This window comes from Manis pentadactyla, chromosome X (genome assembly GCF_030020395.1).
Source record: "Manis pentadactyla isolate mManPen7 chromosome X, mManPen7.hap1, whole genome shotgun sequence".
Taxonomy (NCBI): Eukaryota; Metazoa; Chordata; class Mammalia; order Pholidota; family Manidae; genus Manis; species Manis pentadactyla.
The window spans coordinates 3,504,841-3,519,388 of record NC_080038.1 but is presented as its reverse complement, the minus strand read 5'-3'; the positions used below and the strand labels follow the sequence as shown (position 1 = coordinate 3,519,388).

The window sequence follows — 14,548 nt, the reverse complement described above, 5'->3', positions numbered from 1 at the left end:
TCACCCCCCATCGCAGTGACTGTCCATTAGTGTAGTAAGATGCTATAGAGTCATTACGGGTCTTCTCTGTGCTATTCTGCCTTCCCCGTACTCCCCCAATACATTATGTGTGCTAATTATTGTGTCTCTTAATCCCCTTCTCCCTCCCCACCCCTCCCCTTTGGTAACCCCTAGTCCCTTTGCAGAGTCTGTGATTCTGCTGCTGTTTTGTTCCTTCAGTTTTGCTTTGTTCTTATACTCCACAGATGAGTGAAATCATTTGGTACTTGTCTTTCTCACCTGGCTTATTTCACTGAGCATAATACCCTCTAGCTCCATCCATGTTGTTGCAAATGGTAGGACTTCTTTTCTTCTTATGGCTGAATAATATTCCATTGTGTATATGTACCACATCTTCCTTACCCATTCATCTGCTAATGGACACTTAGGTTGCTTCCATATCTTGGCTATTGTAAACAGTGCTGTGATAAACATACAGGTGTATCTGTCTTTTTGAAACTGGCCTCCTGCATTCTTAGGGTAAATTCCTAGGAATGGAATTCCTGGGTCAAATGGTATTTCTATTTTTAGTTTTTTGAGGAACCTCCATACTGCTTTCCACAATGGTTGAACTAATTTACAGTCCCCCCAGCAGTGTAGGAAGGTTCCCCTTTCTCCACATCCTCAGCAGCATTTGTTGTTCCTTGTCTTTTGGATGTTGGCCATCGTAACTGGTGTGAGGTGAGAGATCACTGTGGTTTTAATTTGCATTTCCCTGATGATTAGCGATGTGGAGCATCTTTTCGTGTGCTTGGGTATGTGCTCATAACAAATGTGTAATCGACTCTGGGTCTCGTGTTCCTCTCCGGAAGCCCCAGCCATATGTCAACACCCGTCTTGCTTAAGCGGTCGTGCTGACCCTGCCCAGCTGCAAGCAGCCTGATAAAAACATTTAAAGACTCCCCTGGGTCCCAGGAGCCATGCAGGTATCCAGCCGTCTGAGGTGGTTAGAGTGGCCTACTGCTGCCAGCCGGGAGGTGGGTCCATCAGGGTGGTTGGAGGTGGTCGGCACTGCCTGCTGGGGAGAGTTTGGAGATAGAACTTTAAGTTGATAAGGAATTTAGGCAGTGCCCAGTGGGGTGGTTCCATGGGGACCACGAGAGAGAGGGATGCTCAGGGCCTTCCTTCCATCAGGAACCCCCACAGCCTTCGGTAGCATGGCCCCCAGGTGGCAGGTGCTCAGACTGGGGCGGGGACGGGACACAGCACTGCCCCTGCACGTCCGGGACTACAGTCGGGCGTGCTGTGGTGTGCGGGGTGGGGGGCAGATGCCGCCTCCTGCACTGTCACCTCTCTGCCGAGCTGACCCGGGCTGGGAGGAAGAGTGTGCTTCCCACACGGAGGACTCATCCTGAGCTCCGCGGGGGCTGGGGTAGTTGCTGGGTGGAGGAGGAGCTGAGGGTTCCCTGTGCCCGCAGGGCTGTGCAGACATGCAGGGCCAGGGGTTGGAGAAAAGGCGGCTTGGGTGGCACCAGAGAAGAGCTACCCAGTGCGTGGCAGGAGCAGAGGAGGGAGGAAGCCGTGCCCAGGACAGGCAGGTGAGCCCTCGTGCCGGACTCAGGAATTTGGACATTACCTCCCAGCCGGCAGCCTCCCTCGGAGGCAGAGTGTGCCGTGGAAGGGTGTACCTCAGGGTGTGCCGGCTCGGCCTCGGCGCTGGGAGGCCCGCTAGCAGGCTGTCGTGGTCACCCCGGTGGGTGATGCGGGGCTGTGTCCGTGTCCTAGGGCTGCTGTGAGAAGTTGCCACGATCTGGTGGCTGAAAGCAATATAAATTCATTTCCTCAGGGTATTCAGGCCAGCAGTCCAAAATCAAGGTGTCAACAGGGCCACACTCCCAGGGGAGGGTCCTTCCTGCTGCTTCCAGCTCCCAGGCGTCCCTGAGCTTGTGGCCTGGACCCTTCAGTCTCTGCTCCGTCTTGCCGTGACCTCTCCCATGTGACACCTGTCACTGGACTTAGGACCCAGCCATGTGATTCAGGGTGATGGCATCTGCAGATCCTCTGCTGGATCGCAGCCTCAAAGAGCCTGTTTCCAAATAAGGTCCCTACACAGGGTCCAGGAGGGCAGCACGTGGGTGCATCCCACGCAAGGACACGGTTGGTGTGAGCGGAGGTGGAGAGGCCTGGTCCAGAGCCCGTTGGTTGGCAGCTGGCTTGGGTGCGGGTGAGGGAGAAAGACATGGCAAGGAGCCTGTCAGACTCAGGTGAACAGCGCCACCTTGTTCTGAAGTAGAGACCAGAGGGGTCGGTAAGCCCTCATAGAAGTGATGCCATCTGTTGCGGGCGTGAGAACGTGGGGAGGTGCAGTTCCCTGAAAGCCTGGGCAGCCCTTAGGGGGACGTCATGGATGAACCTCCCGTGCTTTCCCACTCAAGACAGCAAAACCCCCGTGCCGTCCCAAAGGAGATGGAAACAGGTAGCCGTCAGTCGAGACCCATCTTTGCAGCGGCCATACCCATCGTAGACGTTTTCAATTTATGTTTGAGGTCCGACTTCCCACAGACAGTGCACAGGTAGGTAGGTGCGCTAGGAAGGACGGAGCTGGAAATCTATACTAACCTATGCCCACCGTATTTTGTTGTATGTTTTGTTTTATTTTGCATGGAAATAGCAAAAGAACAAGTTGGAAGCCAGGAGGGAAGCGGGCTACCCCAGTGCAGAGGGAGCCATCAGAGCGCTTCATGGGTCTGAGGTCCCTGCATCCTCTGGTTCTGTCTTGACCTGTGTGTCAGAGCCTGCCATTCTGGGGTCAGTCTTTGAGGATGTGTCACTCTGTGCGGCTTCCAAAGTCTGTGTTCCTTTGATTCCCTTGAAAGGGTCTGAGTCCTTGAAGAAGGGAGGACCTCGTATTCCAAAGGAGAAGTCCAGGCTGTTGATACGAGGAGATCATAACTAAGCGGTGCTTCCCAGAGGGGCCGCCGTTCCTCGTGGCGGTTTTTGCCTCCCTTTCCCAGGGCCTGGGGCGGGCTGAGCCCTCGCAGCCCTCTGACGGCGCAGAAGAGCTCAGCCCCACCCTCTGGGGCTGGGAGAAAAGTCCGTGAGCACAGCTCTGGCTTCCAGACCGTGTTCTCCTGGAAGGTTCCGCTGTAGGTGGGTCTGTGGGCTGTTCGCTGTCAGCACTCAGAGCCATGCCCGGACGTGGAGCGCCTGTCAGCGGAGCAACGCAGATGAGTGCACCCCTGCAGGTTGGAGGGAAGGGTAGTCCTTCCGTGGCAGGGCGAGGCTGAGCCCTGTGTGCTGCACGCCCCGTTTTCCATACAGTGGAGGCAGTGTGAAAACAGAAACACGTGAAGAGAACTGGGGATACGGTGTGGTATGCGCCCTGTGATCTCCAGGGGTTGTTAACTGTCCTTAATGAGATGTTGGGGCATTACTAATTACATCCTAGAACATCTTTTGCATGGACTGGCTTTCTCTAATTATGTCGGAGCAGTGGTACGCAGAACTGCCAAAGGCTAAAGTCTCTGTCCTGTCTTCCCGGGTGAGGACAGTGTTCAACGTGTTGTTTCACCCGCAGGAACTCAGAGGGCGGCTGCACTTAAGTGCACGCTTAGTAAACAACTGCAGTTACAGAAAAGAGACAGCGTGGCTGGGCCAGGAACTTGCCATGTAGCACATGCGTAGCCTCGTGTGTTCCCGGAATGCCCACCTTGGGCCCTGTGCTTTCACGCAGCGGCCATCTGAATTTGGTCTTGTCACCATTCACCGCCATCGACACTGGGCTGTAAACAAAGGGCCTAACATAGTTAAGGTGTGTGCAGAACTTGGAAAAGTGGAACGTGTTTCCCCAGATAGCCATGCTGTAAATAGAAACTAGATACCCAGACCCAGGTGCAGAAAACCCTCCGCACACCGGCAGAGCTGTCTGATTTCCCAGTGTCCACGCCCACCTCTTACTGATGATGGGGAACCCCATTCTGGGCACCAGCGTGGAGTGCCAGGAGCACACTTCTGCTCCAGGGGAGCCCTTCTCTGCCTTGTGGCCAGTAAGGTGCAGCCCTGACTTGTATGGCTGACGCCTGTCACACAGCTCTCATCATACGGCTGGCACGCACACAGGTGGTGAGTTTATCGTAGGAGCTTAGCACTACTGAGGGCACGTCTTGGGTTCTGTGAGGGCTACTGTACATTCCAGCTTTAAAAATTTACCAACTGGTGATGTTAGAGTTTCAGAAACATACCCGTCCCTTAAATGTGTCATTTCTGCTGACCCCTGGCACTTAGCCTACCAGCCTGCAGACTGTGAGGAAGTAAATTTCGGTGGCTTAAGCCGCCAGTCTGTGTACTTGGTTACGGCAACCCAAGAGGACTGTTGCACCCAGAGATTTAGAATTTTGCTACCGTGAAGGGATCAAGTGGTCCGGACCAGCACTTAAAGATTTCTGCAAATCGCAGCCAGGAATGTGGACTGTGAGTGTCCAGGCTGGGCGCTGAGTGGGAGCCATCAAGATGACAGGGCAAGTTTCACCTCTCTCACTCCTGTCACCTTTCGCCATAGAGCTCTCTGACATTCCTACACAGACTCACACACACACAAAATCATTGAATAAAGAACACCCCAGTTACACGACATTTGTCCTTTGCTTCTTAAAGGAGGAGCATTTTGTACCATTTATCACTGTTTTCATCTCAGTGTGTTTCCTGGACTTCATGACGATTTGATTGCCCTGATTAAAACTATTTTCTGGCATCGTCTCCATACGAATGCCTACACGGCTGGGGATCTACTCCAAGGGACTGTCAGTCGGGGATTCCCTGGAACCTATAGCGAGGACAGAAACAGAAGGCAAGCAGGCGGCCCCTTAAAGGCAGACCCTGGGGAGGGATGGAAGCCGATGGCTGCTGGGGAAGAATGTCTTTAGAACCATTGTGCATCTTGTGGAGGCTGAGGGCTGGTAAAGAATGGCCGAGCATTCTTTAGTAACTTCACATTTTCAGAAGACATAAGAACATGTGGATTCAGCATGAACCCAGAAAGCCTGGGGTCCAGGGTAACCAGCTCTGAACAGGGCTCAGCTGTCTGGAAGATGGGAAAGAGCACGTCCGTTCAGAACCCTGTGATCGTCTCTTTCTTACTAAATGGCAGGGCTGTGACGTGTCCACAAGAAATGGAAAGAAAAAGACAGACAAACCCAGTGATTAGAAAGATTCATGCTTGTGTGATTGTGGCGTGGCCGCCACGCAGGTGGCCTCAGGGAAGTGGCCACACGCCCTCCTGCAGCTCTCTGCAGCTGCCCTTGACCTCTGCTTGTTAGGGCGCTTGGGAGTGAGATGTGAAGATGGTTTAACCTTAGGTTGTGCTTTTGATCTGTTTCAGAGTCCTTGTACAGAAGCCATTGCAATCAGAGAGAAAGAGAAATGGATGGCTGAGAGAGTTTCTCATTGTATTAGTTGTCTGTTTGCTCTGGCAGCCAGTTACTGCAAACTTAAGGTAACGCAAATGTATCACGTTGAAATTCTGGAAGCCAGAAATCCTACATCGGTCTCACCGGACCAAAGTTGGCGGGTTGGCAGGGGTGTGTTCCTTCTGCAGGCTCTTCACAGAGAGTCCATTTCCATACCTATTCGAGCAACCAGGGGCTGCCAGCACTCCTTGGCCCTTGGCCTCCTTTCTCATCTTCCAGCCCATCATGTTTTGTGACCCTGAGCATTCTTTAGTAATACAGGTATTTGCAGCCATAAACGTGCTCCTCAGCTCTGCTTCCCTAGCATCCCATAGACTTTGGTATGTTGTGTGTGCATTTTCAGACATCCCGAAGTATCTTCTAGTTTCTGGTATTTCTTCGTGACTGTTGACTGTATAGGCGTGCGTGGTTTAAGTTCCAGATGTTGGTGAATTTCCCAAGTTTTCTTCTGCCTCTGACGTCTCACTTCATTCCTCTGTTGATGGGGGAAATAGTTGGCATGATGTCACCTTATGGGGAGGCCTGTTTTAAGGCCCAGCAGTACGCACCCTGTGTGCTTGAGAAGAAGTTTCTTTTGTTATGGTTGGGTGGGGGGCCCACAGATGTCTGTCGGGCCTGCTGGTGTATGGTGGTTCAACTAGTTCAGGGTTTTAAAGCAAGTCTTGTATTTCCTCGTTAATTTTTCGCCTGGTTATATTCTCCCCGTGACTGGAAGCGTTTTATCAAAGCCCCCATCTGTTTCTCCCCTCAGTGTGATCGATTTGTTTCATGCATTGTGGGGCTCTGTTGTTAGCTCATACCTGTTTATGCTAGTTGCATCTTGATGGATGACCTTTTTATTATTATAGAATGTCTCTACTGAAATCATTTGTTTTGTTTCTGGTGAAGATGCTTGTCTTGAGTGTGTCTTGCGTGATACGGCCGGTCTGCTCTGGGCTCATTCCTGTTTGCACTGGACATCTTTTCCATCTTCTCACTTTCAGCCTTTTTGCACCTTTTAATCTAAAGTATGTCATTTAGACAATATATAAGTTGGACCATGTTCTTTTTCTTTTTTCAATCTATTCTGCCAGCCTCTACCTTTCGCTTGGGTTTTTAACCATTTACATATAATGCCACTGTCGATAGCATAGGATGTCTGTTCAGCATTTTGTTGTTTTTTGTTTTTTCTTACCCCTTTATTCCTCTATTACTGCCTTCTTTTGCATTAACTAGATATTTTCTAGTGCACCACTTTAATTCTCTTGTCATTTCTTTTGATTTATATTTAGTTATTTTCTTTGTGTTTCTCTGAGGATTACAATGAACAAGTTACAGTCATCCTATTTGCATGAATACCAACTTGATTCAAAAAGTACACAAAAACTTTGCCCCTATGTAGCTTCATTCTCACCCTCCACCTGTCCTATTATTGTCAGAAAGATTACATCTTATTCCTTATGTGCATGTCAACAGAGTTAAAATTACTGTTTTATACAGTTGTCTTTCTAGTCAGATAGGAGAAAAAAAATGTATAAACTAAAAACACATTCATGTTTTATGTTTCTCGGTGGACATAATTTCTCCCCCATTTGTGAAGCATCACTTTAAGGTATAAGTTAAATCATTATTTCTTCATCTCATTTTAAAGCCATTTAGCCTGATGCAGAAAGATGGCCCAGGAAATTTTTGCATTTGTCCTTGGATCATGAACCAAAAAACAAATGTTATTGGTAAAAGGTATCACATTTTTAAATGTTCCCAAACCTTGCAAAACAAAAAAATAAACATCTATGATAATCACGGCGTTAGCTCCCACCTTCCGGTTAGAACTGTTTTTGTTATGGTAGTAAACTTTTTTCAAATATTGAAAGCAATGTTGCAAAGAGAAGTACATACAAAAAGCACAACGTGACCCTAGTAATAGTCTCAACCGTAGGACTCTTGGAGAAAGTCCCAGCGAGGGTCCACCCTGATTCCCAAGCGCTGTGCACACGGGCCGCCCAGTGAGTGGGGACGGCGCGCTCTTTCCGTGCGCTCTTACGCAGTCACCTCGAAGTACGCATTGGTTTCCAAGTGGCTGATCAGAATCCGAGTCCAGGCCCATCAGCAGTCTCTGTAAGTCATGCCCAGCATCCCCAGTGGCAGGGAGGCGCCCTCTGCTGTCTCCCTGAGCTGTGCCCACATACCCGGTGGCATTTTCTAGGGGAGGGGGTGACCTGACAGCGAAGCTGTAGCAGGATGGCTCTTGTTGATAGAGCCAGATCCAAAATGTGAGGAGATAAATACCATCCCATAAAAGCCCCGCACCTTCCTTACAGGCAATAGGAAAGCGGTCTTTCATCGCCATCTACACCTTCTAAGATTGTGCTTGGAAAAGTCCACGAAGTAAGCGTGGGCAGGAAGGACTCAGGAAACGCCAGGGTCTGTCAATATCTGGAATAGGAAACTAACGTGAATAGCCTTTTTTCCCCATGGGACCTACTAAAAGTGTGGTCTTAACGACAGACCAATACGCGTGTAGCATGTAGTGCGATTACTCCCTGTACATCTGGGCTCTTTATTCTGTGTATCAGCTTCTTGTGCAAACGAAGGTAAAAGCATTACTCTCTGTAGGATTTAAGGCTCCCTGTCCTTCGTACAGCTAATTGAAAGGTCCCGTAGCTGTCTTGCAGGTACAAATTCACACTCTGCCCGCCTGCTGCCGTCACATGTCATGCAGCATCCGGAGAGACAGCCCCGTCCTGTCGCCAGCCCCAGCCTCTGCCAGGCGCCTGCCTCCCGGGTCGCAGGTGGGTTGCCTACCTGCAGGTTGTCTCTGTCGGACGGCGCTCAGTGTTTCCGTGGGTGGGGCCGGCCGTCTTCCCTGGAGCCAGGCGACCTCACTCTCCTGTTCAGTAGTCCGTTCCAGCCCACCTTCCCGGTAATTAAACGTAAAAGAGGAGCAGAACCTCCCTTTAGCCAGGATGGTGTGGGAGTGGAGGGGTGACTCCCTAAGGAAGCACCGTGGAGTACGTGGCGCCCTGTGCCCCGGGCAGGACGGGACTGGGGACGGAGGCTCAAAACCATGGGGCGTGCCTTCCTACCCGCGAGGCCGGGCCAAGGGGTCCTCCTTGTATCTTCACGCCCCCCTTTTGAGACCCTCATGGGAGAAGCAGCGTCTTACCCTCCGCTTATTTTCGGCTTCCCCTCCTGTGAAGCGGTGTGTGCTGAGCCCATCTTCTGTCTGCACGGTTTCTGTGTGACGACATATTTCATCCCCAGGCCATCTTAGGTGACGGGGCGCGGGCTCCCCGTTGCACCGTGGTAGAAACTGATGCTCAGGGCGCCTTCCCTTTGACAGGGTGGTCCCTTTAGGCAGTGGCAGTGCTGGCATGGAAATCCAAACCTGTGTGGCTCTCCACCGTCACACCCCCCTCCTTCCACCGCGCACCCCCAAGACCCCGGCTTTGGGGATAAGACAGCTTCTCACACGGAAGAACCAGCTGGTGAAACCGTTCACCTCTGCCCACAGTGCTGCCCTCCCAGCCTTTGCACCAAGACGGAAGGCGGTAAATAATTGTGACAAGCTTGCCCGAGCCTCAAGGTGCAGAGAGATGTTTAAAGAGCCCTCGTGGGGGACGGACAGCCCCAACAGGAGCCGGCGTGACCCACTGTTGCCTAGACAAGCTAACGCACGTGAACTCCGCCTCCTCCCTGATGTGCTGGCCCAGAAAGAGGCTGTTGTTTGTGGTTCTCAGATTCTAAACCTTTGAGATCCGGTTCTCAAAGGACTGCCATTAAGAGGGGAATTGGTGTCTCCTGTGTGCTGCTTCACTGATGGGCCCCCTTAGGTTTTGCCTGGCGCTGTGGCCTGTATTTATGCCACAAGGTGGGGAGGCAGAGGGCTGAGCGCAGGAGGGTGTGGTGTAGGAGTGACGTGGGTGGAGGGAGAGCACACCTCTTCGGGGACAGAGTCTGTGTGCAAAAGGAAGAGGTTCATGTCCCTGAGCTGCAGGGCCCTGTAAGACTCCGTGACCTCATGGGGAGCTCCGTGCCCTGGTAGGGTAGATTCTGCTCCAGGTCTTGAGAGAGACCTTGGAGCAGCCTTACCCTTGGGGAGCTCAGACAGCTCACTTGTCACCCAGGACCCCAGCAGTCATTCTGCTTAATTCCCTCGGCTCAGTTTTCTTCAAACTCTGGGAATATGGGAGCGAGGTGTTGCTGCTTTGAGCTTCTAGATTAGTCTTCCTGGTGACATGGAATGAAACAGGGACAAATTCAGAACCTGGAGTCCAGGTTTGCAAAGTAAGGACCTGCTGGGTCGAGATGAAAATCCCCAGCCGGGGTGCAGTCTAGCTACTGGTCAACATGAGTCGCTCCCCAGAGAGGCAGGTTTGCACAGGGACTGAGAGCAGGGGTCAGGAAGTCAGACAAGAGCAGGGGGTCTCCTCTGCCTTCGGGTGGTCTTGGACAGTGGCCTGCAAGCCCCAGGCTGCCCAGCTGGGAGTTGGGTGCAGGTGCTCCTGGGACACCCCAGGGAGGGCTGTGGCCGACTTCCGTGGTGCCCGGCCATGGGCGTGCCCAGCAGTGACTGACTGTTAACTAACTTCGCAGTTACAGGCTCATAAGTAATGTGTGCCATCAAACAGCCGTGGGGGCTGCGGTGGTTGTCACCCTTGAGCAGGCATCCGACTCTGCCCCAGGGCTTGTGAACGCACAAGTTGCTGGGGCCCATCCAGCTCGTCGTCCGCTGTCTCAAAATTCTTAACTTAACACACCTACACAGTCCATTTTTCTCAATGAGATATTCACAGGTTCCTGGGTGGGTGGGTGGGGAGCCTTGGGCATCTTTGGGGGCTGTTACTCTGTCCATTTCTTGTTGTTTCATCTGTAAGTTCAGTTTTTATATATTTTAGGTACAAGTTTGTGTGTGTGTGTGTATTGTGAATATTTCTCAGCCTGTGGCTTGCCTTTTCTTTTCTTTCTGGTGTCTTCTGATTCTGATGAAAGCCCCTTTACCCTCATGTTCAACTATGGCTCTGGCTTTTGGTGTTTTATGAAAACTTCATGTAGCCCAGGATTCCCAAGATGTTCTTTGTCTTCTTTCAAAGTTTTATAGTTTTGGTTTTACCTTTAGGTTTATGATGCTAAGGAACGATGCTCATTTTTTTTTTTTCACAAGATACACTCTATTTCCATACATCCATATTTGATCCAGCCACATTTTTTGAACAAGTTCATTTTTAAAAAGATCTGTTAAACTTTAATATGGATGTTCAGAAAAAAGATATTGTGAAACAAACCCCTACTTACTAAATGGAGTCATTGATAATGCCAGTGAATCGTGCTGAATGGCAATCAGAGAGGTTACTTTACAAATGGTCATTCAATTAAATTATCATTGCGGAGCTTTATTTTAAGCCATCACATATATTATTACTTATGAACAGTTCAAAACAGATAGCTTCCAGCCACACAGGAAACAATAGATCAAATACTTAACTACTTTTCTCTAACCCTATGAGACCAAGAAAGCTTCTAGTTTGAAGCAAATAGTACTGGGACTCATACAATTTCTTTCTTTCTTGTTAATTATTCACGTCAGTCTTTTACATTCCTAAACACAAGGATGCCCTTCTTTACAAATGTCGCCCCTTTGTAAAGGTTAAATAGCTACAGCAGCGTATACACGTTCCCTGCCCGTGTGGGCAAAGCGTGGAGTATGTTCACGGATGGGGGAGGCCCCAGAGGGCCCTCACCGGGTGAGAACCTGCAGCGTGCGCTGGAGAACGGGTGCACCCCCTGCCTTGAGCTTCTCCTCAGCTGGCTCTCTCCCTCCTCCCCCTACTGCTAGGAGTCATGTGCGCCTCCTGACATCCCTCGGCCTGACTTCTGCTTCCAAAGAGGACGTTTCTGGGATGGCACTGGGCTAGCTGGGGGTGACGTTGCACTAGGTCTTCTGCTGAGGAAAAGATGCTGATGTACATGTTGGTGTTTTCTTTTCTTAAGGTATTATTGATAGACACTCTTATGAAGGTTTCACATGAAAAACAATGTGGTTACTACATTATTCACCCACATTATTGAGCCACCCCCCCATACCCCAATGCAGTCACTGTCCATCAGTGTAGCAAGATGCCACAGAGTCCCTATTTCCCTTCTCTGTGCTACACTGTCTTACCCATGATCCCCCCCACACACACCATGTGTGCCAATCATAATACCCCTCAATCCCCTTCTCCCTCCCTCCCCACCTGCCCTCCCACACCCCTCCCCTTTGGTGACCACTAGTCCCTTCTTGGAGTCTGTGAGTCTCCTACTATTTTGTTCCTTCATTTTTGCTTTGTTATACTCCACAAACGAGGGAAATCATTTGGCAGTTGTCTTTCTCCACCTGTCTTATTTCACTGACCATAATACCCTCCAGCTCCATCCATGTTGCAAATAGTAGGATTTGTTTCTTTCTTATGGCTGAATAATATTCCATTGTGTATATGTACCACCTCTTCTTTATCCATTCATCTACTGATGGACACTTAGGTTGCTTCCATATTTTGTCTATTGTAAAAAGCGCTGTGATAAACATACGGGTGAATATGTCTTTTTGAATCTGACAAGTTGTATTCTTTGGGTAAATTCCAAAGAGTGGGATTCCTGGGTCAAATTGTATTTCTATTTTTAGTTTTTTGAGGAACTTCATATTGGTTTCCACAATGGTTGAACTTCACTGCATAGTCAGGATCGACTAAGTCATTGGTCACTGGCTGATCCTTTCACAAGAAAGATGAACCAGTTAACGTCATCCTTTCAATATAGCATGTTCCCTTAAGCTGTGTATTTATTCCTCAAAAGAAACTATGGCATATCGGGTGTCTTTTCAAAGGAGGTGTCCTGATGCCAGGCCTGTGCCAGGGCGCATTCAAGATTTCTTACTTGAAGGATCTTGTTTCACTACAGACAGACTAACAAATCCGATATGGGGTGAGGGAGAGAAACAGGAAGAAGTGAAAGTTTAGTGACAGGATGCAGCGTGGCGGAAAGCGTAAATACCGAGATTCACATCACACATTTTTTTTCTATGATTTCTACTGAATAAATAAATCTCTGTGTGCAGTTGTTGAAATTTAGCTCTTCTTGGTTGTCATGCATCCGTGTTTAAAACCACTTGACTTTGTGCAGCACAGGGCTCAACAAAAACGTGAGATCCATGGTTCTCCTCTTCAGCCCACACCCGAATGCCCTGGGGACGCTTCCTAAAAAGGACCTGCTGGCCTCTTGCAGATAAGGGGTGGGGGCTGAGAATTTGCATTCTTGATGCTTCTGATCCAGGGACCACCCTTTGCAGGTACAAGTGGGCCTGAGAATTTGCATTCTTGATGGTGCTGATGCAGGGACCACCCTTATGTACTAGTGGGTAAAGGAAACCACTGGAAGGGTATCTTAGGTGAACAAAATAAGTTCAAAAATAAATCTTTTCAACCAAAAGTTTTACCTACCACATACTATCAGAACAGCTTCGAAAAGGACAGCACCGCTTTTGTCCAAATATACTATACACCCGGTTTTCATTGTTAAAGCCATTCCCCACTTAAAATAACGTAGTTTTGCCCCATTCAGCAGCACTGGTACATGTCCGGGTGAGAGAAGCATGCGGTCCACCAGAGCTTCCTCTCTGCCGGCTTGGGACAGTTTTCTTTTCGGTCCAGAGGGCCTCTTCCATGGGAGAAAATATTTTCTATCTTTAAGGAACCAAATACCTGGAACACAAAGCACTGGCTTTAGACACTCCCCCCCCTTTTTTTTATATCTGGAAATAATAAAAAGTAAGACTATTTATAAGATACGTGAAATGTTGAAAAAAGCATTCAGTCGCTTTGGTCCCAGTGGGCCAGCTGGACCTTAAGTAGCAAGCGGTTATCGGTGTGGGTTCAGAAGCCCTTTTCCAAAACCTGCAGAACCAGTTATATGTAGATTTTCTTATTACTATTTTTATAATGTATAATGCACATGTTCTGTGACCCAGACACTCTTGGGGAAGACGTCTGGGGCGCTACGGTAATCAAACCTATTGAAAGGTGTCTGTCAGTTCCCATTGTATGTGGAAGGACGTGAAGATCCACACAGTGTGACACATAGGAAACACGAAAACCGCCTTTAGGAGGTAGCACTGGCCTTTCCTGTGGGTCGTGGATTTGGAAGGGAGGTCGTGGAGATGGGGAACTGCTCAGATATCCCTTTATGTCTGTGAGAAACGGCACAGTGACACGCCAGTTGTGGAGGTGAAGGGACAGCTGCGTGCCTCCTGTCATCCGCAGACTCGGGGCGCTGCTGTGTACTCCAGGCAGCCCTCCGAGTCCCTCTGGGGAGGAGCAGGGTCTCAGACTGAAGCCTCTTTAACTCTATGGGTCCGTGCCTCGAAGACCTTCCATATAGATCCAGGCAGTTGAGGATAAGCATGTGCGCCTGTACGCGCTAAATGTATATGAACACAAATGCAAATGGCTGCTGAATCCTCGGGTCCAGCATGTCCACGCACAGCCCTCCCCCTGCTCCCTCTGTGCACATGGGCTTTCCTGGGCCCTGGAGCTCCCAAATATTATCTTAGATGGAAGGAAGTCATATTTAGGCACCGATATTGTATTCTTCCAGCTCCCTGAAGGAAAGACATTTCAAAGGCATTGAGAACCCAGCAGTTTCCAAGAACTGTTACGGTGCCAAACTTTATGAACTTGGTGTACAATGTGTTCCTTTACTGTTGCTTCATGACCCGTACGAGGACCTTACTACGGCACTTAGAACAGGGCGGTCGATCTCCTAACCACCTCGGAGCTGAACTTTGTCAAATGCATCTGCTTTTCTGCCTTGCAAGCCACCTGTGAACCCAGACGGCCTTGCCTCTTGGGATTGCCGAGTGCCTGTCTGTTCTGCAGCCAAGTGGGAAGCCAGGGCCCTATTCCACCTCTCAACAAAGGCTTCCTGCTTTCCTGAAGGCACCTGGGCTCCAGGTCCCCAGAAAGCCCCCAGCCCTGTGCAGCTTACCTGGTCGTGAAATGCTCACCCGTGGTAGACCTGCCTCAGTTCGCAGATGCCGCTTTCCACCGTAAATGCCACCTTTTGCAGGTCACATAGGTGTTGCTTGGATT

General features: G+C 49.8%; 1 protein-coding gene across 3 annotated transcripts in view; it reads left to right on the top strand.

Moving 5' to 3' along the window:
- LOC130678809 (pseudouridine-5'-phosphatase-like) overlaps positions 1-14,548 on the top strand; it is a 97,827-nt gene that overhangs the window by 6,216 nt on the left and 77,063 nt on the right. The window contains exon 1 of one of the 3 annotated variants that reach the window (XM_057495306.1): positions 656-1,016. The exons of the other annotated variants lie outside the window; for them this stretch is intronic. Within the exon in view, the coding sequence (XP_057351289.1) occupies positions 960-1,016 (57 nt within the window). The 5' untranslated portion in view covers positions 656-959. Of the gene's footprint in view, positions 1-655; positions 1,017-14,548 lie in introns of those variants that run through there. 3 annotated transcript variants of the gene reach the window in all.